This window comes from Mus musculus, chromosome 17 (genome assembly GCF_000001635.26).
Source record: "Mus musculus strain C57BL/6J chromosome 17, GRCm38.p6 C57BL/6J".
NCBI classification, from domain to species: domain Eukaryota; kingdom Metazoa; phylum Chordata; class Mammalia; order Rodentia; family Muridae; genus Mus; species Mus musculus.
In genome coordinates this window covers 63346009-63372907 of record NC_000083.6, presented here as the reverse complement: position 1 = coordinate 63372907, position 26899 = coordinate 63346009, and the positions used below count along the sequence as shown (strand labels likewise).

Sequence of the window (26899 nt, the reverse complement as noted above, 5' to 3'; positions counted from 1 at the left end):
GTTATATAAAGTAAAATAAGCCCAGAAAAAAATGGCTAGAAAGCATATGTTCTCATTTGTCAATAAAAACTTTTAAATTTGAACTAATAAAAGTAGGAAGTAGGTTGTGGATACCAGAGTCTAGGGACATGCTGGCAAATGCTGGCTAAAAAATTCAAAAGTAAGATAAGTTATGGAAGACTCAGGACAGAACAGTTGAAGTCATTGAGACTGAAGTAGAACAACTTTAAGCATAGATATCGTGAGATTTCCCGAGAAGATAGGTTATGAATTCTCCATTGGATATAGGAGATTGTTGTTAACTTTATGATTGTGACATTTGTTACACTTTTAAAACTCTTAATGCTAAAAGGGTTGTACTTGGGTCTTGGTGAAATGGCACACAATTAGGGAATTACCTCTAAGGGGTAGAAAGACAAGAAGCTGCGTAAGGTATGAGGAAATAAGTACGCTAAGCTCATGATAATCGATCCTGGTCATTGGCATTGCCCTTTACTCCTTTGTTCTCAGTAGCCTCATTTCTCTTTGAAAACTTTTCATAGTAAAGTAAGCTGTAAACGTCGTGAAATTAAACATTTAGGTGATAGCCTATAATTAAAGAATTGTGCTATATTAAATAGAATGTTATATTAATTATATAATAATTATATATTATGACATATAGTACATATTATGTACTGTATATACTATATATTGCAATATTAATGGTAAGAAGTACATCTTTGGGTATTGGTGAAATGATACAAAATTAGGGAATTACCTCTAAGGGGGATTAAGAACAAAAAAGTATATAACTACATGAGGAAATTAATTTATAAACTAGTGACAATTGACAATACTATACACTAGAATGTATAATTATATTAAAGTATGATTGAGATTATACTTTTAATGTCTATATAATGTGATGCAAATATATAATTGTAAGTGTAATAATTAAAATAGGTATTCTTATACAGTATTAAGTTAAAAATTAATTCAATATCCCTGTAATCTAAAATGTCAACGTGGGTCTGTCCTACAATTAGGCATCTTCTGGGTTCCTGAGCTTGTGGCACAGAGACACAGTAAAGTGTAGAGGTCCAGTCAGCTCACAAATAACTTTATATAGTCATTGACATTAAGTGGACATTGATGAAGATGCTGAAGAATTTGTCAAAAGTTTCATTTTTATACCATTGGTTTATTAAAATTATACATCCTTTATGAGTTAGATACCATGGGTATGCTAAAGTTGGAAGGATGATTAGTGCTGTATGTAAATACATTATGTGTGCTTTTTAAGCTATTCTGTATATTAGTAACATTGATGAATTTTGTGGGATTTGCTAAATCAGGTTGAGCTGAGTGTGTGTAAAGTAACGGCTAACGTGATTCTTTGAAATGCAGCTGGTTTCTAAGCCAGCTTTCCTTGGGAGGCTCTCTACAACCTAAGGAAAATGCCCAAACTCCTGAGCTCTCTACAACCTAAGGAAAATGCCCAAACTCCTGATCGTTTCCTGACCCTAGTAACATTAGGAGAAGTTGAAAACAAAGCACTCACTTTAAAAAGTGCTTATGCTTGAAAATATGAACCATTTCTTAAAGGAACACAAAATGGATTTTTCTTCAGTCGATTTAACATAAGTAACGGAAAACATGATCATTCATGCAGCTAACTCAATTTTGTCTTCCTTTTCTTGTTTATTCAGAGACCAGAAATGAAAGATGAACTTTGTTGCCTTTTTAAGTTTCCAAACAGCTGGTCACTTTTAGTGTCTTGTTCTAAGAATAGAGTGTTCTGGTTTAGAGGGTGATGCTATCTTTAGTCATAGATGACCACTTCATTTGTTTCTGATAAGTTATATGTGCCTGAATGATATTTTGAAATGTAGAAACTATGTTCTTAGATTGCTTTGAGGAATGCCCTAGTGCATATCACACAGTGCGTACTGGAAAGGCATTTGCTGGCTTGTTAGGGTTTCCATTCTAAGACAAAAGCCGACTGGGAGACAATGGGTTCTGTAGACCTGGTAAGATCGATTAATTGACTTTTTTCCTAAAAGTTTGCAAAGGGCAGCAAACTATTTATCACAGTCATCCAAGCTAATTGCACGACTGCTGAGTAGCCACACTGGGCAAGTCACCTCGGCTGTCTGCCTTGATTTCCTCCCATGCAGTCGGGTGATGATGTAATATTTATTTTCATTATATAAGGAAGAGTACTTAGCATTTACAGTAAGACAAATTATAAAATTGGATAAAACAAATTACTTTATTGTGACCTACAGAGGTTTTGTAGAACTCTAGTTCTAGCTGCTGTTTCATTTGAAAGTGTAAAATAAAATTTAAGTCAAACATTACTTAAAACTTAAAGCCCCACTTTCTACCCAGTGTCCTCCCTGAGGAAAGGTAAGATTAATAACTGTGTGTGCTCCTAAGCCTGTGTGCTGTGGTCCCATTTCCTGCTCATCCCTTGAAGATGTTTAATGATTTCAACTAACACACTGAGCTGCTGAAATAGTCTTTAAAAATTATTTACAATGAGTTTTTCTACACTGCTACACTAACAGGGATATAGTGTTCTAGCTTATTTTTATTTTCCAAGTCAGTGTCTGGCCTTTTCTTTCTCCAGTCAGGCGTAGTAACTCTTCACATCTGCTCTTTGGTCTGTGTTGGGTGGTGACACCTGCTGTGGAACCCTCTCCACATTTATGCCTCTGTCCCTCACGCTCTAGCTATATGTATTTGTTTGTGCTACATTTTCACTTTAGCCACAGAAATAGCAAGATGTAGCAATGTGACACCAGCAAAATAAATGAGGTCATCTTCTAGTTGACCGACCTGGGGAAGTCCCAGTGAGTGAAGTGGACAAATGAGTTCTTCCGTGGCTCCCTCCTTTGAAAGAGTTGTTGCTTCCGGCTTAACAGAAGTATATAAAGAAAATGAGAAGAGCTGACAGGGCTTTGTGAAAGGGCTTTGCCTAATTCTGGTGTTGGGCTTTAAATGCTATTTTACTGAGCGATGGCGTCTTCTTCCACTCCTTGGGTTTTCACCACACACTTGTTTATAAGTTGTGAGTGTCCTTGCAGACACTCTTACGAAGAGGATTTCAATGTCACTTCATTTGTCCTCAGACACTTGTGCTCAGTCTGTATCCAAGAATGGACTGTGTGAGATGTTACTTCCATTCAGTTTTGTTCTTTAAAATTAGTTGATACAGTTGTGATGAAAATGTTATTTGTGGATCAGTGTGATTCAATTACATTTCTTTTGTGGCTTATAAAATAGTGATGTTGACATACATGAGGTCCCATTTATAAATCAGCAGATCAGACTGCTTCAGTAAAGAAATCAGACTTGGGGCTCATTGATAACAACCTAGTAATTTAGTCAGAAAATAAGTATTAAGAAAAGGTGAACGTGTTTATTTCTTTCAAGTAAATGTTTATTGTGAAGAATCTAATTGTTTTAAAACAATTTATTAAAACATTGTTAATTCTAGTGATGATCTGTCTTAATAGTATTCTGTTTTTAATTAACTGTCTCATTTTTTAAGCAATACATTTATTGCCCTGGGCTAGCCTTGTGAGCTTCAGGGAAGCGCTGACGTGCATCCTGGCTACATATGCATTCATAAATTATTCACAGTGCATGCCATGATGATTTTAAGGCACAGAGAACCCAAAGGCTCTTGTATTTCTTGTAATTGTAACAATGGTTTATAATGGCTGTCTAGAACATACTCCAACAGTGTAAGAGAGTTCCTGGATACCGGGAAGAACCCTGACTGTTGTGCCTTTTTCATTCTTTGAAAATGGGAATGACTTTTCCTTAGCTTCTCCGTGTGAGTCAGACAGCCTTACTTGGAGTAGGTTGTCCAGAACGTGCACGTGAAGCATCAATACGTTGGCCTCTATGTCCTTATCCATTACTTCCCACAGTGATATCTGGGTTTTAGTTTGGCTCCAAGCTCCCCATCGGTCCGGGACAGTAAGATGGAGCACAGTGGAGAACCCAGAAGACAGTTACACGCCATGAGTTTGTGCTTGGCAGCCAAGGGGCACCGCAGTCATTACACAGAAGCTGCCGGCCACAGGCTCTACCATCACAGACCTCGTGAGTTGGTTGTAGCACAGCAGGTGATTGCCAGTCCTCCTCCCTCCTACCAACGTAAGGAGCAGCTTCTCAAGGGAGCTGGAGGAAGTGCTTGCTGACTGTGTTGATCAGGGTTCCTTGTGTCAGGACGGAATTGCCACTCAGTCTTGGATTTTAACAATGGAACAAATGCCCCGTGCCTGAGGGAGCTGCTCGAGTTGTAACTTTCATCAGGCTCAAAGAGGAAACGAGACATGGCTAGCACGGTGGGTTTTAGCAGAATACAACTATACTCTTGCAAGTATTCCTGCTTCTGGGTTATGTATGAGCTTCCTTCAGATAGACTGCAACATTGTTGCTGCTGCTGTTGTTGTTGCAAACTCCCACCCTCTTCCTTTCTTGCCTTTTGCTTTGTGCTGATCCTAGGCATGCTTGCCTTTAGAGTCCCCCTTCCTTCAAATGGTCAGAGCCAAAGGGTCAGCACATCTGCTTCAAGATTATGTCCTCTGTGTAGGTGAGAGAAGCTACGCCCCTGCAGGAAATCTCAACAGCATGTCATGTAAACAAGACCTGAACAGTGATAATACTCGTTGACATGCCAGTGTGGGTGGGTGAAATCTGGGTACCACTCCAGATGAAGAACTACAGTCAGTTTGTGAGTGCAGGAGGGAGAACGAGTCTCCTCCTGGGATTAGCCCCTTAACTGATGATTCAGTACCAATGGTCAGCCCTAGAAATATGCAAGCAAATCTAAACAGACATGGCAGATTGTGTTTGTTTATTTATGTGCATGTATTCACATCATCATCAAAAGAGAGAAGGTAGGGTCATCTGGGATGAGCTATGAAGAAGAGTGGATTGTTCATTTTATTATTTTTCTGTTGCGTACTTTAACGATAGTGTGATTGCCGTTTGTTTTGAATAACTGAGTTAGTACTCACCACACGTCATTACCCTGGAACCTTAGCTCTTTGCTTTCAGCTTCTAACGTGAGTTATGATGAGAAGAGTCAGGAATTAAAACCAAAACGCTGTACACCAAGCACCCTTGCCTCTTAGTGTTGCTTGTAGAACAAGGTGAAGTGCAGCAAACAGAAACAAGTCAGTGTTTGAGAGTTCCTGACCAGTGTGGGGATGACTCCTCACATACCACTTTACCACCGGTTGGCTCTTTCACAACCGGGGCAGTGTTCATTCCCTCCGTGGCCATGGCGAGGTGATCAGGAGTATGTTAAGAGTCATTGATACTTAACTCAAACATAATTCCAAGATTGTTGAAGAAATACTATTTCTAAATCTGCACTGAGAGTTTTTTTAGGCCTAAAATTCTGATTTCCCTGATCATTCACATATGTGGTATGATGATCCAGCTTTAGATAGTTAATCCAAATTTGTCACTTTTTTTGGTGATTTTGAACAAGGGTAGAATAAGAAAAAAGTGTGTGTGTGTATATATGCATAGAGTTTGGGGTGTTTATTTTGATAAAAAGTAGTTCATTGCTCATAAAGAGAGAAAGCTTTTGCAGGATGCCTTTGTTATTTGACTTGCACTTCTCTGGTGACGTGCAGAGAAGCTGTAGGGATCCATTGCCAGGGGTCTCCTCATATTGGGAAATCTTCATGGAGGTGTTAAAGACCCCAGAGGTGGGGGAGCAGCCATACCAGCTGCTGGGTTCTGTGCACTAAAGCTATGGGGGTGAAAGATTGATGACAGGGTGAAGCAGTGTGCAGCCTAAAGCAGGACAGTTGATTTCTGAAAGAAGAGTGGAAAGCTGTATTTTTCTTTGGGCTTTGGAGACCAGTAAATGGGATGGGAGACTAAGAAATTTTTTAGAAGGCAAGGGAGTACCAGGTGCTTTTACTAACTCAGGAAACAAAAAACAGGCATTAAATATAATTAATATAAATTAGGTGGTGCTGAGGATTGATCTAGATCTTTCCTTGTCTAAACTGACACAGAATCACTGAGCTACATTTTATTTTAGTTGTGACGCTGGCATTTGTAAACTTCGAGGAATAAAACTATCTGCCAGATAGTCTTTAAAATTTCAAAGTCATTAACCCTTTCCCTTCCTTTTCAGCTTAACACATTTAGAAATAAAGAACTTGAATTGCTTCCTTATTAGGCAGTGTGAGAGCCAGCAGCTGAAGCACAGGTTGTGTTATGGGTGTAATTAGTGTTTGTCTCTAACGATGGTTTTATTTTTGTGATCTTACTACTTTAGAAAAGTAAGAATGGGAATTTTTCATTTATAATATATTTAGAAATCTTTCGCCCTATGAGTGTGACTCATGACTGAAATTGGTTCAAAATTTCATCAACCGTATCTTCCTTTCTTCTAAGATTAATGTGTCTCTGAACGCACTAAGAGAACACGGATGAAAGAGGCCTGCGAGCGTCTGTGTGCACTGCAGCCACTCCTCAGCTTCCTTGACTCGGTGTGCCTGTCATTTGCTCTCCTTACTTGCACTTAACAGGAACTGTATGGAGTTTCTAATTGAAGAGAAGCCGAGGCGTAGTCCCTGCTGTGTGGAAAGTGACAGGGTTACTCTACACTTCCAGCTGTAAGGGCTGCTTTTAGTTCATCCAAACTCTAGAAACCTGATATGGCGGGAAAAAAAGAACTGTGTAAAAGGAAAGGCCTAGAAAAAGTCAATTATGGCTGCACTGCCTGCCAGAGCAAAAGGAGCAGCACCGCCATTCTGACTTGTGTGTCGGGCAACGACCCAATTAACAAACCTGCATTCGGAGCGCTTTCTTAGCACACACATCAACATGCTGACAGCTTACAGAGGCTTTTTTTTTTTTTTTTTTTTGGGAAATGTTCTCCATTTTAAGAACAAATATATAAATAGAGAATTCATTCTGTTCCTTGTTCTCAAATGGCTGCTAATTATGTTTCTTAATGATGTTGGTTTTTACCGTTTACTGTTTACGTACCGGAGAAGTTTGTTTTTAAGCTTTGAAACATGTGGCGCACTAGATCTGCAGAGCCAGGGTTTGATAAAGTTAGAAGACTGGAGAACTGATATCTAGAGTAAGAAGTTATCCTTAAAGTATTTGATTTTAGTTTATATCCCCTTTTATTTGAATTAATTGTCAGTTAATGTGCAGAAAGCTTTATAATGACACAAAAGGAAGTCATTTTCAGGATAGGATTTGAGGTTTCTAGATTTGTCATCCTGATTACTGATATAGTAACAACCTTGGACCAGGATACTTTATCTACCGCTGCATGGAACTTGGTTGGGTGCCATGGGGTAGTGGTACTTGATCCTGATGGCAGCAGATCATGCTGGACTTTGATTGGGGAAGCACTGTACCCACACGGGTGGAGGAGGCAACCAACCCTGCAGAGACAGAGGTTCCTGTTCTGAGTTCTGCCTCCAAGGATGTGTGCTAGCTGAAAACGGCTATATCTATGCATTTCTGGATATCAATTTAATACATTTTATTCACTATAAATTCTAAGCTAATGATTGCACACAACCCAAAAACCCAAAGCGCAGAAAACATCTCATGGGAGCTGTAGTGTGGCACAGTGTGCATATCCCTCTGTGTACACATCTTCACTTGTACATGCTCACTGCGGTGAGTCATTGGTCTGGTTCAAGATCTCTGGCTTCTGTGACACCATCAATACTGGATCCTCACTGGGTCTTCTGGTTATCTGGTGTTTCCCTGTGTCATGGAGATCCTGCAGCTTTGGCTCAGCAGAACTGGCCCTTTCATGAATGCCAGACTTTCCCAGATGATAGAGATTTTGGGTTAGGCCGACTCAGAGCCCTGGATTTGGGCCTGGGTGGTAACTGAGCTGGCTAGTGCGTCAGCTCTCCCTTATCTACAACACCAATCTACAACACCAGGGCAAGCTCTCCAGCATTGCTCCCGTTGGGCCACCCAGTGCTACCATGGGCAGGGGGCAGGGTCAGCTCTGCTGCGCTCCGGCTCTCTTGGGGCTGCTTACCAACACCCATGCCTCCAGAGCCAGCTCCACTGTGCTGCCCAGTCAGGATGTGAGGCTGACTTTCCCAGGTGCTGCAGCCTGTGAGGGGCTGGGCCAACTCTCCCGCTCGTACATCCTTGTGGCTCGCCTATACCTTGCCACCAGTGCCAGCTACACTGTGGTGCCCACACGAGGTACAGCAGGGCCTTTTCTTTTAAAGTTAATTGTTGTTGTATTTATTCATATTTAGTTCTGTTCATATGAGTGAGGGGTCTGTTCATATGAATGTTTTTAAAGTTTTTCATGCACTCCTATTGTGTTGCCAAGGTTCAGGCCAAATACTTAAGAATCTTTTAAACTCTGTCAGTGAGTGAATGGAGAGGGCATAACCGCTAGACCAGAGGGCCAGGTGTCTAGAAGTTGAGCTTAGATTCAATGTGTGGGATGAGGAATTAGTAATAAACACCACCAGGACTTCTGGGGAGACAGGAGATGGAGAGGGGAAGGTGAAGGATTTGAAGCAGTCAGAGCAGTGACTTAAAGGGGGTCTAGAGTGAGAACAGGTCAGTCAGTGGTTTCCTTTTAAGGTCAGAAAGGTACTTGAAATTCCTAGTTTTAGGTTTGAATTAATGTAAGTATATTTCCAGAGAAAATATTTTTCTTTTCCTTAAAGTAACCAAGAAGAAAGTACAGAGAAGATGAGATTTGAAGCAGGAAAAGTAGAGGGATTTTCAGTATCAGAAACAAGTCTCATGAGACCAGCCCAAAGCAATGGCCTCAGTTGACCAGGCACAATGACAACTGAAGTTTGGGGTGATGCTTGACTTAGTTTATTTCAGTCTAGAGAATGGTAGGCACAGATAGTAAAGGGACTTGATAGGAATTCCTTTTGGTAGCAGAAGTATTTTTCTTTCCTAGAACCGTCGGGTATAATGGAAGATCTGCGTAGAAGTATTTAAGTAATCCTAATGTGGAGAGTGAGAGACAAGGAGGAGTCAGAAGGGTCGGCTCTGAGGAAAAGCAGGGCAGCCAAGTATCCGAGGACGAATTCCAGAGTGCTGAATAAACGACAAGAGATCTCAGATGTTTTAGGAAAATGGCAGAATCCAGCCTCCAAGGAGATGGAAGGCCAGGCTGGCAAAGGCAGCAGTTGTCAGTTGGCATGCTCTTCCCTGGGGAACACACTTTATTTGCCTGGAGTCCGTGTGTAGGGCTGTGGCCTCATCAGCTCCCCCTATCCACTTCGCATGTCCTTGTTGAGGCTGTGTTTGGGCTGTCCGGCTAGTGAGACTTTGTGGATGTAGCTTTGGATGTTATGAGGAGACGATGCTTCACATCCTCCCTGATCCTCTGGTTCTTGCGGTCTTTCTGGCCTGTCTTCTGTAATGTTCCCTGAGCCTTAGGTGAGGGAGTGCTCCATAGATGTGTCTACTGGATCTGGGCTCCACAGCTCTGTATTCTGATTGGTTGTGCTTTCTGGTAGAGGACTCCATGTGTTGCAAAGAGAAGTTTTCCTGATGAAGTGACTATACCTACCTGTGGGTGTAAGGATATAAATGCATCCAGCAACACTTAATGGAAGGAAAAAAAAAGAGGCATGTGAATTTGAAAGAACAAATAGGTTTAGATGAAGATATGATTCAATTATAATCTCAATGGAAAAAGAAAAAGATAAAAAAAAATAAAAAACAGGTCAAAAAGGAATATGACATGCCTGAGCACTGCCATAGTCTTGCTATAGATTACAAGATCCTGGAAGTCTTGGTTTTACACGTAGTGATTCTCACTCACTGTTTGTGCCAAACTAAAATGCAGGCATATATTTTTCACAACCTACTTTAGTAAGGGTTCAACCTTCCCTCTAGCCTACTGTCTTAGTCAGGGTTTCTATTCCTGCACAAACATCATGACCAAGAAGCAAGTTGGGGAGAAAAGGGTTTATTTGGCTTACACTTCCATACTGTTGTTCATCACCAAGGAAGTCAGGACTGGAACTCAAGCAGGTCAGGAAGCAGGAGCTGATGCAGAGACCCTGGAAGGATGTTCTTTACTGGCTTGCTTTCCCTGGCTTGCTCAGCCTGCTCCCTTATAGAACCCAAGACTACCAGCCCAGGGATGGCACCATTCACAAGGGGACCTTTCCCCTTGACCACTAATTGAGAAATAGTGCTTGCAGCTGGATTTTCCCCAAGTGAAGCTCCTTTCTCTGTGATAACTCCAGCCTCTGTCAAGTTGACACAAAACTAGCCAGTACACCTACTTACCAGAGGTAGTAGAAAAGAAAGGTTATTAGGATATGGGGGAAATGGACCTGTTTAGAAATAATTCATTAGGGAGTTCCAAATGTCCTTGTTCTTAGTTCAGTCTACTAGCAAACACCAAACAGGAATCAGCAAGGGAGTGCAATTCAGAAGAAGCCACAAGGCTCCAGCAGACACCACATACAAGTCAGCAGCTGCAGTCTGCTCGGCAGACACTACACATGAATCAGCAAGGCCATTCAACTGAGAGGAAACCTCAAGGCTTGCCAGCTGCGCCAAGTCTGCTGAAGTGGTAAGAAGCTGCTGGAACCTCACAGGAAGTTCTTTGTTTTCTATGAAATCATTAGAGTGAAGCTCAGCAACATAGGGTAAGGGTAACCAGTCTATGTGTGTCATCAACTAAGACTAGCACGGTGAAGCAAAGTGAACCAGTGCTCACTCTCACTGTCTGTGGGTCAGATTTATATTCTTTCTAAATATCATGTGTACTTTTACGTGTTTGCTGTAGCAAAACATTCACCCGTGTCAGCTTCAGCAAAACATTCTTTAACTTCTTTGCTTTACAAAACATTCTTTCACCTGTCTGCCCCAGCAAAACAGCATTATAACCTGAGTCTCCAAAGAAACCAGGCAGTTCCACTTTACTAACAGGTGATTTAAAAGCCTTCCGATTTCACCCTGCTGCTCCCAGCTCCATGTTGTAATGGGAAGGGTCTGTCCAAAGGTCAAGAACGCGACATTTTGATCCTTTGGTACTGTGTACAGCATTGCCACACTTGAACCGAGTGCGGAACAGAGTGCGCTCTGTGAGCTGCTCTGGTCTCTGGTGCAGTTGTTAGATAGATGGCCTCTGTTTTCTCCTTCTGTTACCAGCCGTCTACGTTTCTAATTTTGTGACTTTACTCTTCAGGATCTGTGACACAGTCGGTTCTTTCCTCATGATGCCTTCCTTTAGCCCACGCGGCCTGTACCCTTGAACTTTACCTTGGCTTCCATCTTCAGAGGCTTCTTGAAGACTGGCCATGTGTATGATCTCCGAAGTTCTGGTAGCCATTAGTAAGGCATTCAGTCTTAACCTTGATTTTATTCCCCAGTTTTATTATAACTGATTGCTTGCTCCTAATAAATCTAGTATTGGTAAAGCCTTTAAAGTTTTAGAAACTAATTGTCACTTAAACGTATTTATCTATTTGGCTTGTGGGAACACACTCTGTGTCTCCTTGTTTCATTCACCATAGTCATCTTGTACAATGTGGCCAGCCCCTGCTCCTTCCCTCCCTTCTTCCTCCCTTCTTCCCCCCTTTTTCCTCCCTCCCTCCCTCTCTCCCTTCCTCCCTTCTTTCCTCCCTCCCTTTCTCTCTCCCTGTGTGTATATTTTTATCCTCCTATCTGGGCTTCCACTTGTGCCCTTCCCTGTTTTTCTTTTCCTTTTTTTTTCATCTTTTCTTGGTCTTAAGGAAAATTGAAGACATTTGGAGACATCTTTGTATTCCTCGTATTCCATGTTTCCTAGGTAATGTTTGAGTTTCTCATTTTATATTTAAACACAGACCTGGACATACCAATCATCCACTAATTTTTGTCTTTCAATGTGAATGGCTGCAAGCTAATTTCTTTTGAACAGTGCAGTATTAAACTGAAAAGTGGTTATTAAATTTTGCATTCTGACTTTTTTTTTTAATGTCTCACCCTGTGTCTGAAAATGCTGGGGTGGAAAGGCTTTGCTTACTCAAATCCTTTGGGATTTGTGTACCCCAAGACTACTGGTGAATTATAAGGAAAGCAGGCTTAATTAAGATGTCAGTTTCTCTAGATGTAATTATCTGTTTTAGACTATGTGGGATTATTTCAGGTAGCTTTTAATGAAGCACTGGAGGGCACTGTTGAAATGTTTCCCAGCAAGCAAATGAATGTGATGAATTTGACAGGGCTGTTTGTGAGTTCTGACTAAAATGCCAAGCCTGTAGAGATGCTGGGTCTGTGTCTTCTGATGGTATCCCGGGGGTTAGCGTCCTGCAGCCAACCCTGCATGCTGTCAGAGTTCTGCAGGTGTTGGTCAAATGATCATAGGAAGGCCATGTGAACATACACCAGTCAGGGACTGCCAGCTCATAAAAGCAATGAGCCTTAGTGTGTCCAGTGTTTGTCTATACTGTCTTGCATGCCCTGGCATGTGAGTCAGGGCATACCTGTTAGCTCCACTATGGATTGTAAATATCAATCAGTGACATGCACTGGTGGCCTGGTACCATCATCTGGTCCACCTTGCAACAGGTGGACCTGGATGTGGCTCTGTGAGTGTTCAAGAGTCAGTCAAAATCAAGAGTTTCGTTACCTATAGTTCAGCCTGGTGTTGCACTTTCCTGCTGTGGGTTAGTTCTACAGAATGTCTTAGGAGTCTTACAAGTCTGTAACATAGTTTGGATGTGCTAACATCTTTCTTTCATTATTCACTTTCGCAGAATTGCTTAAACCTTTGGGATTCTCAGTTGTCTTCCTCAAGATGAGGCACTGAGCTGGTACAAACAACTGCATTCTTTCTCCCTTTCTTTCTCTCTCTCTCTCTCTCTCTCTCTCTCTCTCTCTCTCTCTTTCTCTCTCTCTCTCTTTCTGTCTTACTTTCTTTCTAGCTTTTTAAAAATGTATATGCTCAATATCTTCCTTTTCAAAATAATTTATTTTGATAAAATATTTGAAGGAATTTACCTTTTTAACAATTTAAAAACACATATTTCTTTGGCATTAAGTACATTCATTTAATGTATCCAACCCTGGCCTGCTGCAGACATATAATCTTCTGCTGGTATGTGATGTGACCATGAGAGAATACAAGGATGTGCCCGCCTCGGTGTCCTCAATCCTGGAGTCTGAATGCATCCTCTGTGTAACCGGAGCTGCTTTGCTTTACAGAGCTCGGTTCAGTTGGGTGTACGTACTGGAAGGAATCAGCTTTTAGCAGGATAGGACTAATATTCCTACTTTCCTGCTGCCCATCACAAGGAGCTGAAGAATCCCCGTCTGTTGACAGTTCCTGGCCATACTTAGAGCAAGGGAATTAACTAGGCATTGGGGTTAGCACTGTGCTTACTGTACCTGTCTGTTTTCCAGTGTGCCTCTGACAGTGAGAGGATGGGGCCAGATCCTCTTTGTTGTCCGTGTAGTCTTATAAACCATTACTGTGCCACTTTCCTTAAAACATAATAAACAGTCTACTTATGACAACACTGGGACTTTGAGTTTCATCCCTTTGGCATTACTGTCCTCTCTGATTTTATCTCAGTCTTCTGATGTCCACTTGTCATGAGGGCTCGTCCTTCCCCTCAGCCTGGCACTTTGCTCCCAGGCTGTTGCTGTAGACTGTGCTGATTCATTATTGTGTGGAGGGATGTCAGTTATTGGGAGGGATGCAAGCATTTGCAGGAGCAGAGTGTGAGCCCTTTGGATTTTTACTGACTCCAATTACTTTGTATCAGTTTTGTTTGTTTTCTTTTCAGTTCCCTTAGGTGCTTGAAAATGTGTTTGTTTTGTTTCCTCCCAGCAGAGTAACCTGCAGAGAAGTAAGGGTCAAAGATCAAGGAGATATAGATACTGGAGACATGGTCTTAGTACATAGTCCTGCCTGGTCTGTGGCTCACATAGGCTGCCTGCCTCTGCCTCCCCAGTGCTGGGATTAAACCACTCAATTCACACCATACTTGGTCCAGTTTGTTTTTACCAAGTGGGAGGCTCTTCTCTTGCAGCGTGCTCTGGTTAGTGAGGCCAAGCAGACTAGGAACTACCAGAGCTCCTTTCTTCTTGCCTGGTCTTGCCTGCTTCCTGGAGTTTTGTTTCCCTGGATCTGGTACTGTGCTGGATTTGATGTCATTGAACATCTGACCAGAGAGGCCCAGCACAGAGTAGGCTTCTGAAGAGTCTCTGTGTGCAGATAGACAGTGTGTAGTAGCCTTGGAAGGAGCCCCTGCAGAAACAGCCTGCCTCTAGCGTGTACCTGCGTGGTCCATCTTTCTCTATTCACGTCTCATCCACCTCTTCTTCCCACCGTCGTGCAGCATGCTTCAGACAGCAGAGAGCCATGGTGCCTCAGCTCTGTGTGTGGCTTCTGCCTTGCGGTCTGAGATCCAAGGCAAGTTTGGGAAGCTGCTGAGCTGACTCCTCCCCAACTCTTTCATGAACTTTCATTCTCTAGTGCTGTGGCCAGTAGGGTAGACACCACCTGCACACAGATGTAAACTCAGTAGGAAGGAGTTGGAGGCTTGACACCCTGGTCATGTTTGAATCGCTCAGCAGTTGACCATACCCAGGTATCACCTGAATTTTAGTGTCTACTTCTTGGGGGATTTAAGCTGAGCTGTCTTAGGTGAGAGTTGTCTGCTCTGAGGCCTTTGATAATTGGGTCAAACCTACAATTCTGTTTCCCACAGAAATAACCTTCTCCAAGGAAGGTTTGGATGGTGGTCTAGAGAAGACAGCTCATCCTAGGAGGGCTCCTTCAGGCCTTCAGTATAAATGCAGTGTTCTAGCTTCTAAGTGCTGCTGTTACAGCCTTTCACAGTCTTAGCTGACATTGCCCAAATTCATTATCCCACTGTTGTTAAATTCAATGGCTGTCTGTCTGTCTGTCTGTCTGTCTGTCTGTGTTATAGGTACTTCCAGGGCAGAGTCAAGGCGCGAGTTGGAATGTGTGTCTTTGGGAAAGTTCAAGGACAGAATCTGGGTTTTGCTTGTTTTTCCTTTAGGTATTTGACACAATTAAGCTTGTAGGTTTTCGTCCTCATTTCTTACTAGCTGTCAGCTGAGGGCCCTCACAGTCTGTGGCTCCTGGCCCCTCTGCATTTCCACTGTTTTAGAGAGGACATTGGCTCTCTTTGATGATGTGCTAAGGTGACTGTCGTAGGTTCTGTCACTTCTCTCTGTCAAGCTGAGTAAGATTCTCCACTCACAGGATGCTCACTGATTAAGTTGAACCCTCTTGAGTAGTATGCGACACTTGAGTAGTATGCGACGGTCTGTCCATTTCAGCATCAGCCTCTGATCTGCGGAGTCACTCCTGCGGTATAAGGAGGCATATTAAGGCACACACACATTTGCAAGGTGGTAGAGTGTATCTAGTCTAACAAGTGCTTCCAGAATAATTCTCTTGTCTGTTACTAAGCAAAAATTGCTTACATGGACATACCATATTTGAAGAGAATGATACGTCATCTTTACATAAATGTTAGTAATTTGCCTTTGGAGACAGAACATTATGGATCCTCAGAAAAGGAATAAGAGAAATGAAGAGATAGGGGTTGGGGTGCTACAATTAGACATGCGCCTCTAAAGGATCCATTCAGAGAGTACGATGGAATGCCACTACGACAGCTATGAAGTACTGGGGTTCGCTTCATAGATTAAAATATGCAAAGCTTGTACGTTTTAGGTTTGAAGATAAATACCTGAAATTGAACCCTGTAGGAACCTAGGCACTTCCTGTCACATGTCGCTACTTCTTCACTGTAATGGTATTTCAGGAAAACTTTTTTTTTTTTTAATATTTGTTGCCCGCTCATATATTCATCATAGATTTCCACAATTATCTAAAATTTTCTGTGTTAAATACTTTGACAGCTATTTAATTAAAAGACTAGACAATCTCATATACAATAAATACTGTACATTGGTGCTACTCCTACATAGATGCTGTTACAATTTTGAGATTTAAGTTGACACTTATTTTTTTTATCTTGCTTTTATTTCTGTCATTAGCTAAGGAACCTGTCCAGCTTAGACCTCCGTCACATCACTGAACTGGATAATGAAACCGTGATGGAAATCGTCAAGAGGTGCAAAAATCTCAGCTCTCTGAATCTCTGTCTGAACTGGATCATAAACGACAGGTAACCACTGTAATGTTTTAGGCGCGTGTCCAGAGAAGAGCTTAGCGGTCCTGAGAGCTGCCGTGCCAGGACAGGTCCACATTAAGTCAGACCTGCTGCAGCTGTGTCTGCGAAGGCAGGAGCAGGAAGGGTTCAGAAAGACTCTTCAGTGCCTGCTCCTCACAGATGCAGCAAGGTTTCATGTGCTTTGGTACTTGTTTGTTGGAACAACTACAACCATAGCGGTTTAGTTCCTTCTTTGATCCTTCTGAAGCATATATTGTTTGTCTTTCTTAAGGCTCTGAAATGTTTGTGGTTAATTGTTGTGGTTGACCTTGTCAGTGGTTCTGAGGAATTACGCAAACTTTTTGCATTTAGACCTTTTCCTAGTGATGATGACCTCATGTCTTACAGATGTGAGCTGCTTTTAGACAGACCCACGTGATCAGCAGTTTAATACACAATAGAGAAGATATAAAATGGGATTTTTCTTAAAGTAATGGTAAACCCATTTTTTTTCCTCTGAAATATTGCACTGAGTTAGAAAAAGATAGGGTACAAGTCTTGCAAGTAGGCTTTCATAACACAGGTGAGTGCACAGTGCCCCCCCCCCCCCCCCAACTGTCGCTCCTGGTACTGCAGAGGAGGCAGGTGCACGAGGACAGATCTGAGAGCCTGGCCCACCAACTTTTCTTTACTCTTTTTAAAGATAGGCCGTTACAGAGAGTTTGCTTTGAAAATAAAACATACTGTTCTGTCTAAAGCTAATGATTGTTTAGATAGAAATATTTTGTAAGTAGGAAAAATAATATATTACGCTTACCCCAATAATGCTTTAAACCTATGGCTTCTCTCTCTTCTTATTTTTTAAATTTCTTTTTATATTTTAAAAATAGTGGTATAGACTCCATTTTTTCCAATTATAACAACAGATTACCCTAAATTATTCTTCAAGTTATATGATGGTCTTTGTGTAAGTCTTAGTAGAATTTTTGTAGTAATTTTTCTATCATTTATTTATTTTCAAATTTGAACCAATCCATAAAAATTACAATTGAATATATTTATGGTGTTCCATGTAAAGTTTCGATGCATATTTAAATGATGTAATATCTAAATTAGACTAAGCAAATATATCTCCTGAAGCATTTATCCATTTGTAATTTTTTGAAAATGCAAAAACTCAATGGTCAAAATCCCCTCTTGTCCTTTAAAAACATACAGTATGAATGTCATTGTCTGTAGCCAGTGTCTTGAACGTCTTACTCCTGTCTAAGTTATGGCAAATTACCAGGATCCTTTTAATTTCCAGAAGGCCAGTTCTTGCATCTTCCTCAAATGACAGAGATCATGTCTACAAATCTGTTGAGCACAGGTGTCCTTTGACTTCCTGGGTCACTGGATCCATGCTCCATAGTAGGCCTATGGTCGGCCCGTATGGAGTTTGTCAGGACTGTGCCTACTGTTTGCTGTATTGACGAACTAACCCTTGCAGTGAACATGCACAGAGGGTCTGTGTAGTCTGTGAATTTATAAGCAATTATTTTAGTTTTCAATTTCTCCTGTCTTAAAAGGCACTCTTGCTAAGGGGGTGACATGGGGACTTACTGTGTCCCACTGTAGCTTGTCTTTGCTATCTCCTGGCTTCTTCTTTCTCCCATCCCCCTAGGAGAGAGATAGAGACAGGGAGAGATCCTTAAATCCAATTTCTTTCTTTCTGATTCTTCTTTGCCTGTTGCTGGTGTTTGCTTCTTTTTGGGTTCTTCTTTTTGTTACCCTTTATTATATAGTTTTACTCCCATCACTCAACAGGAGAGAGTTAAGAGATTTCTTGTTTATTCTTTGGGCAGAACTACTAACAAACCACAACCAATGAGTAACAACCACCTACCCCACCTCTTGGGGCCCTTGCATTTATATATTCTGTGGAATGATCTCATAATTCCGAATGTCACATAATCATGTCTCAAAACCATGCCTGTGCTAGAACATGAAGTGATTCATAGGTACCTGCTATGGGGTGCTAGCCCCATATCACCACACCTGGGATTAAAACAAAAACATATTCTTACAATATTTCTGTGTTTTTTAAATTAACCAAAATCCCAGAATTCTCACTACATTCCACTGAAAGAGACTCTCAACCTTGCTTAGTGCTGAGGTTGCAGGCGTGGTTCAGGATATCTGGCCATCACTGTGCTTGATAACTAATGATCTTACCACGCTTAACTGCTTTTTTTAACTAATGATCTTACCACGCTTAACTGCTTTTTTAAAAAGATCTATTGTCTACTTTAAAAATCAGGCCACTTGGTTTTTGCTGTTGAGTCACATGTATTTGGGTTACTTACACATACATCCTGTAAACATTTTCTCTCATTCTGTGACTTTCTCTTCACGCTGGTGTTTGCTTTGCTATGTGGAAGCCTTGCAGTTTGATGTTCTGCCTGTGTTTCTGACATTTTCAGTCTGCCCAAGTACGTCCTAAGGTGACGTCATGAGGAACTTTCCTTTTCTTATTTGTGTTTCACAGGTTTTTTCTCTGTTACATTTTTATTGAATCAGATTAGTCCTGAAAAATTTACTGGTTTTTTTTTTTTAATTTTCTTTAAAACACCTTTGACTTTTTGCAATTAAAATTTGTTAAAATGTATTTACTGTTTTTGGTAATTTTTATTTTACCAGGTAAGCCAAGTAATCAAGGAAAAATAATTGATATCAATTTAAAAATTAAATGTACAGATTTTTAAAATTCTCTTCAAAAGTGTAATGGACTTTTTAAAATTATAAAGAATCAAAGTTTGTTAAGATGTATTTATTGTTTTTGGTGACATTTGCTTTACAAAGTAAACCAAATATTTAAAGAAAATTGAATGATATAAATTTAAAAATTAAGGTGTCTCCATGATCAGTATTCCACTTTACAGACAGTTACATGACAGCTTTGCATGTTCTCTAAGAGCTTCTCGTGGCGAGTAATACAGTCAAGTATATAAGCGTCTTGTATTTCTCACTGCTCAATAGTCACGCAAGTGTTGTAGGAATATATTAAATTAAAAGACAGCACAGTCCTCCTGCAGAACTGTGGCCACATTCTAGTTTCTGTACACATGACCTAAGAGCCAGAGATAGCCAGAGGGTCAGAAGTGTACTCAGTCATCAGAAAGCGCTGCGCCTGGTAAATGATCTGGAAGGTGTGCGTGACTTGTGGATCGCCTACCTCCTAAGCGAGCACTCTGTTTAAAGCGGATGTGCTCCGGGATCTTAGTCTTCTCGCCCTTCAGACGCTCACTTGGCCCGAATGGGGGCCTCACGATGGGAAAGTGGACGGCTGATCCTTTGCCCTTTCTTTCTTTTTCTGGCTTTGTGGACTCAACTTCTTGGTCTCTATAATTTCCTTTTTGTACTTATCTGTAATGATTATTTAGTGTTTGATTCTAAATATAATAAGTACCGTGGAGATTTATTTCCAAGGAATGAAAGTGTATTTTTATGTTTTTAATGGAAAAGTTTGGATTAATTGAGAAAACATGCATTTTAATGAGTCGAGCAGCAGAGTTCTGGAGATCAGACTCTTTTAGTTTTAATTACACCACTTGCACTTACCCTGTGTACCGTAATAGAAGTTTCAGACATTAAAACCCACTTTGCAGTATCATCTAAATTACTCATCTCATTGTTCCTGCCATGCTGTATCACTAAGCTAAGTAATATTTGTAATTATATTGGTATAAATCTAGGCCTTCCCATCAGACTTAATTATGACTTCAGCACTTAGCCGAGATGGGTTAGTAACCTTTCATAGAGAGAGTGCTTGGATTGCACTAATGCATTTAGCCTATTAATTAGCTTCGGTTCTATGTTTGCTCATTAGCACTGTCCCTCTGTAAATCAGGAAGCAGTGCTAAGTACTTGGTACTGTGTCTCAGAGTGTAGATCGCTGAGTCTCTGCTACTGTAGGGTTGGTCTTCTAGGTGACATGAGACGTAATGCTAATAATGAGCTTGGTCAGGATAGAGCAGGAGCAGTTACTGCCCAGGTAAGCAGTGGCAAGCACTCTTGCTTAAGCCTCCACGTCAAACTATTCCTATGACATTTAGATCATTTGTTTGACTTTTTTGGCTTTCAGATGGATGTATTTTCTGTAATTACTACTGTGGAAACTTGGTGGGGACAAAATGGGTCATAAGTAAGTTTTCTATTTCATAGATGGAATTAATCCACTATTAATATATTGAAAATTATTAGATTTGTGTTTATGGTAAAATCTCTCCCTCTCTCTCTCTCTCTCTCTCTCTCTCTCTCAACCTGTCAGTTGTGATCCCTTTGGGAGTTCATGTATCAGATATTCTGCATATCATATATTTACATTATGATTGATACATGTAGCTACATTGAAGTGGCAATGAGATAATTTTATGATTGAGGGTCATCACACCATGAGGAACTGTATTAAAGAATTACAGCATTGCACAGGTTGAGAAACACTGGTCTAGAACCTTTAGATGTTGTTTTGTGTATTCATATATGAAAAACCTTATTAACATTACAAAGTTGTGTCTATAAAATGCTGGTTTAATAAACTTCAATTGTTTCTGTTTTCCTACATTTAAAAATCTTGTCTGTGAAATTTTTTCTAAACTCAATATTTAAAACTGTATAGTAATTTAAGTCTGTTCTCATTTTGATCATGATATCTGGTTTGCTTTCTGTTGTTTGGCTGGGATTTTGTGGGGGTAGAGTCGAATCAAGGGCTTTGCATGTGATACATTGAAGTCCTACCATGGAGCTACATCCCTAACTCTAATGGATAGTATTCTGTGGTCTTGAAATTGATCTGTGTGACTAAGACATGCTGTTCCCTCTCTTTGTTGTTTCCTAAAAGCTCTGGTACTGAAAGGATTGCACAGCGTGGTATTTCCCTGTGTTCAGAAGGATGGGAGGGTAGGCATTGACATTTACCATTGCTTTCAAATACAAACACAATCCAAGTGTCTGTGAAAGGAGAATACCAGGTGGGTTCTATCTGTGATTTAAATTGAACATCTGGTTATTATGTCTTCTCTATTCTCTGACTCCAAGATTATTGGATATTTATCTGTATTTGATATAAATCTTTTGTTATTTACAATCAATTTGGTCTTTGGGGTTTTTCCATGACGGGCACAGAATGCAAAAGCTGCACATTTAGGTACAGAAGGCTGATATGTAAAAACACTTGGAGGAGTCTGAGTTTCTTCAGAGCAGTAAGAGTTCCTCGTTGTTGATTTTATCAATAAGAGTTAAAAGAAATAGCCTTTTTTTTTTTGTCAAAAATGTAGGTTTTTCAATTAAAAAATATTAACACAGGTCCTGAAATTAAAAAAAAAATAACCTAGTTAGTTCCTATGCACTGCATCTCTGTAGTGAATGGCCCTTTAATCTGCGGTGCACTGTGCTGCCCCTGAAGCAGTGTGTGGCAGTAACGTGCGAGAAATGGCAGATTCTCAGACAGCAACTAGCTAATGTTGCAAAGCACAGCAAAGCTAGGGGTCCTTGTGACAGCAGAACCCCAGGGTGGACAGAATGCATGCAATGACATGTGTTAGACAGCCTGTAATGCAAAGAGGCCTGTTCAGTTTACAGTTTGGGAGGTTGACTGTCTTGTCAGGAGCTTGATTGTGTGTGTGTGGGGGGGGGGTTCTTCTGATGGATGCATAATAATAGCAGGAAGAGATCATGTGGTGAGCCAGGATGCCAGAGAAAGGTTGCAGGTCAGGTGAGAACTACCATGATCCTTTGCAAGCCTTCATATCTTAAAGGGTCCTGCACAGTGAGAACTCAGCGGCCAACCTGTGGGTGATTTATACCCTCAGTCACATCCAAACCTCAGCAGTGGTTGTTGGAGAAAAACGATCATTGCCATAATTTTCTGGGTTAGTCTTTTCTTTCCATAAAAGGCTTCACTGTAAGATATGGAGATGTTTAAATCTTGGACTCTAATTGGTACTTTCTTTTCAGGTACACAAGATTTTTTTTTAGATGAAGAAAATTTTCATGAAAGTTCTGAGCTCATGTCTTCTCTTGTAAAAGTTTAAATTAGCCTATCTTTAAGTTAGCTTTTCTTTTTTTTAATCAGCAATATCTTCAGGGTGACTTGGGCTGTTGGCCATTTTCTTTATCTGACATGATCCATATTTTTTCTGTCTTTCTCCTACCCAGGCTACAAAGCTGAATTTTTCTTCATTAAAATTTAGAATACAAGGACCAGGGGTTAGCTCAGTAGCTATCGTTTCTTGGTCTTCCAGAGAACCTATGTTTGGTTCCCAATTACCTGTAATTCCAACTTCAGGGGATCCAGTGCCATGCTCTTCCTTCTCTGGCACTTGCACAAATGTAGCATATATTTTGTACATATATGTGTGCACATATGAAATATATATATTAGACTATATGAAAATTTAATATATATTTTAAATTCATACTTTATGAAAATATATTAAACTGTAATGATTTTTTAGATATTTAATATTTTAAATCAAATAGTTTGTTGTAAGTTGAGTCTTGCAAAAACTTTAACAGCTGATAGAGTTAATTATTTTACCTAGTTTAGTTTTTTCTTGTTATTGCTGTCATTTCAGATATCAGGACTTTGACCAACAGGTAGAAGCTACAGAAGGGAACAGAATTCAGCTTTAAATAGATAAAACATTTGTTTTCATTAATAGACTTCCAGTACCAAAGGCAAACAGGACTGTTATAAAAACAATTTATTGAGTATTCAGCATGGATAAGCTAGTTCTGTAAACTCTTTCCAGCTTCAAACCTATCAGTAATGTTACTAATTCATTCTGGTGCTGGGGTCCCGTGCAGGGTCTAATGCATTGTGGGCATGGGCTCTACCACCAAGCTACATCCTTAGTCTTTGTGCGTGTCTTTCTAAAGAGGAAGTCGGAGGTATTGCTTAGAGTTGGCTAGTGATTTTTTTGTGTTTCGCATTAAGTGTTCTTGTTCAGAAAGATAAATCCCCTTGTCGTGCTCTAGGGTTTCTGTGGGCTGCACTTGTGCAGTGGCGGATGCGTATCGCACGCCTCTCAGTGAGACTGACAGCGCCCCAGCTCATGTATAACTCAATGAGGTTTTACAGGAAGACTTTTCTAACTCCCTTGATCATCTCTGGGTGTTTATTCTGTTTCTTCTTTCAAATTTCCGTTGATTCAATAAAAAGCAGTGATATTTAGAAATAAAGTTCAGAGAGGACCCGAGCAGGTGTTGGTGATATCAGATGTTTGCTGAGTGCCCATTGTGTTTTATTTCCAGGACTTGTTTTGTGAGCATATGCTATATATTGTATTTATAAGTGTTCCAGAGCCGAGTGGTTAATCTACCTCTTCCCGTGAATGTCATGTCACAGTGGACCTAGACTTTTATTTCACTCCAATCCCTAATATTACTTAATTCTCAGAGAGGCTGAGGTTTAAAGGTTGCCCAAGGGACAAGCCTGTCTACTCAGTGCAGTGGCATAGTTGGATTTGGGCTTGAGAATAGTTTACCCTCTGTTGAACGCTAAACGGGGTGGGGGAGAGGATGCTTCTCAGCTGAGGCACTGTGCAGTTTGGGCAATTTTCTTCTCTGTAAGCATGAAAGCTTGGAAATAGAGAGGACATAAAAATATGCCATTGGGGTGGCAGAGAAGAGAAGAAGGCTCAGTGGTTAGGAGTACTGACTGCTCTTCCAGAGATTTTGAGTTCAATTCCCAACAACCACATGTGGCTCACAACCATCTGTAAAGGGATCCAATGCCCTCTTCTGCTGTGTCTGAGGACAGCTACAGTGTCCTCATATACATTAAATAAATAATAAATCTTTAAAAAAATATGGCATTGGTGCATATAGTGCCAACACCCTTAGTGCCAGTGTCTTAGGAAGATGAAACAGGAAGCTTACATGAGCCCAGGAGTCTCACACCTGCCTAGCAAACAGCCAGCCCTATCTCTTAATGACACTGGTTAACAATGCCACCGCCACACCAGCCTCACCCTGGCACCCTGGCACCTGTACCCGTGCTGTCCTTCCTCTGGAGTGTGGAGTGGTTGATACTGGCGTGTCATGGTTGCTTTACTATCACTATGCCAAAACACCAAGGCAAAGGCATTTTCCCCCAGTTACTGCAGCACTTTTATTTCTCTTTACACAGTGACGTGTTGCTGGGGCCTAATGTTCTCACTGAATGGTAGAAAACCAAAATTTGTCATTTCTTAAAGAATTGAGTACAAAAAAAAAACCTTACATCAATTAAAAGGATGGATACATTTACAGGTGTTGATGCAAATGTTCCCACCTCAAGGCAAGTAACAGCCCAGAATGGAAACTGGGTCCTAAGGCCCGGACTTTGCCAGCCTTGGGAAACCTGGAAGTCTGCTGTTGGTTAGTACTCTGCACAGATCACTACGTGGAGCTCACAGAGATCCACCAGGCTGGGGATTTCTCTTCCACAGAGTGCTCTCCCCAGCCACCAAGTGACTGAGCCACATGAACTAAAGACTAAGTCAAGATATGCACAGTGTATTAAACATATACCAAGGGAACAGTTAACTTGAATACAAGGTCAAAAATCAGCAACAAGTTCTATGATCCAGTGCTGATATCAGATACAAGGTTCAAGGACGAGTTGCTTTTCAGAGGCTTATTCCAGTCTCATGAGGCTAGCACAAGGTGTGCACATTTGCCAGGGCAAATCGATACTTCAGAATCAGCTCCTGCAGCAGATGCCTGGCACCTGCTCAGTCCATCTAGAAACACTTGCACTGGACGATGGAGGGCCCCGACTCATCGTACTCCTGCTTGCTGATCCACATCTGCTAGAAGGTGGACAGTGAGGCCAGGATGGAGCCGCCAATGCGGACTGAGTACTTGCACTCAGGGTGAACATTGATCTTGATCTTCATTGTGGTGCATGCTACGGCTGTGATCTCCTTCTGCATTCTGTCAGCAATGCCCGCGTACATGGTGGTACTACCAGACAGCACTGTATTGGCATACAGGTCTTTGCAGATGCCCACATCACACTTCATGATGGAGTTGAAGGTGGTCTTGTGGATGCCACAGGACTCCATGCCCAGGAAGCAAGGCTGAAAGAGTGCCTCCAGGCACTGGAACCACTCATTGCCGATGGTGATCACTTCCCCATTGGGCAGCTCATAGCTTTTCTCCAAGGAGGAAGATGACGCAGCAGTAGCCATTTCTTGCTCAAAATCCAGGGCAACATAGCACAGCTTCTCCTTTACGTCACAAATATTTTCCCTCTCAGCAGTGGCGGTAAAGCTGTAGCCCTGTTCAGTCAGGACCTCGTCATTGACAGTGGCTCCGCATGTGCAAAGCTGGCTTTGCTGGCAATGACGTCCCCAGGGCCATGTTCCCTTCCATCAATAGGGTGCCCACGACACCAGGACGTCATGCTGGGCATGGGCCAGAAAGACTCCTATGTGGGTGATGAGGCCCAGAGCAAGAGGGGTATCCTGACCCTAAAGTATCCTATCGAGCATGGCACTGTCACCAGCTGGGATGATATGGAGAAGATCTGGCACCACACCTTCTACAATGAGCTGCGTGTGGCCCCTGAGGAGCACCCGGTGCTTCTGACCGAGGCCCCCCTGAACCCCAAAGCTACCAGAGAGAAGATGACGCAGATAATGTTTGAAACCTTCAATACAGCCATGTAGGTGGCCATTCAGGCAGTGCTGTCCTTGTATGCATCTGGGCACACCACTGTCATTGTCATGGTCTCTGGTGATGGGGTCACACACACAGTGTGCATCTATGAGGGCTACGCCCTTCCCCACGCCATTGTTGTATCTGGACCTGGCTGGCAAAGGCAATTTTTAAGGAAATTTTTAGGGCTTATGTTTCCAGAGAGTAGTAGAGTTCATGACCATCCTGACTTGGTTGGCAGTCTTGGTTGGCAGCTAGCACACAGGCATGGAAGGCACTGGAGCTGCCCTGAAAGCTTACAAGTTCGGGCTTTTGAAACCTTAAAGCTCATCCACAGTGACACACTTCTTCCAACAAGGCCACACCTCCTAATCCTTCCTAAACAGTTCCACCTGTTGAAGAGGAAGCGTTCACACACAAGAGCCTATGGGGGCCATTCTCATTCACACTATCACATGGTGTCTAGTAACATGCTAGGGCGACTTGATGGAGCATTTAAAAGATGTCATCGTAAACTACTTCTGTAATCCACTGCATGGTTTATGTATATCATAGAATCATATTTTTGTAAGGCCACCCCTAGAAGGTAATGTCTTGATGCATGTATGTACATGCATCTGTATGTGTGTACCTGTGGGGATATAGGTACGTATGTAGACATATGTAGAGGCCAAAGGTTGATGTTTGATGGTTTCTTCAATTACTTCATCTGATTTTTTGAGAGAAAGCCTCTCACTGAACTTGAACTCAGTCATTTTTGCCAGACTTCCTGGCCATGATCCCTGTGGATTCATCTGTCTCTGTCTCTCAGGATTGGGGTTGCAGACGCTTGCCACGCCTTGCTCTTTAAATAATGGTAGCTGGGGATCTAAATTCAGGTCTTAATGTTAACGTGACCAGCGTTTTGCTCACTGAGTTGTCTCTCTATCTGTGGGGCAGTGGGCTGTGCACAGACAGCCTGGTCTCCAGTCAAGCAAAGATCTAGAATTCCGGGGGATCTGATGGGTGGTAATTTCCACCTACATGGGACAAAAGGAGTTCGATCATGTCTCCTGGACCCCTGGCTCCTG

General features: G+C 41.5%; 1 protein-coding gene and 2 pseudogenes across 2 annotated transcripts in view; 2 read left to right on the top strand and 1 right to left on the bottom strand.

The window, feature by feature from the left end:
• The window catches only part of Fbxl17 (F-box and leucine-rich repeat protein 17), a 458236-nt gene that overhangs the window by 131277 nt on the left and 300060 nt on the right, over nucleotides 1-26899 (top strand). For both annotated transcript variants that reach the window (XR_385343.4, NM_015794.1), the window contains exon 6: nucleotides 16030-16160. Coding sequence is in view for 1 of the 2 variants with exons in the window: in NM_015794.1 (NP_056609.1) it covers nucleotides 16030-16160 (131 nt within the window). In the remaining variant the exon portion in view is untranslated. The remainder of the gene's footprint in view (nucleotides 1-16029; nucleotides 16161-26899) is intronic.
• Nucleotides 24674-25467, bottom strand: Gm18418 (predicted gene, 18418; annotated as a pseudogene).
• On the top strand, nucleotides 25466-25988 carry Gm17228 (predicted gene 17228; annotated as a pseudogene).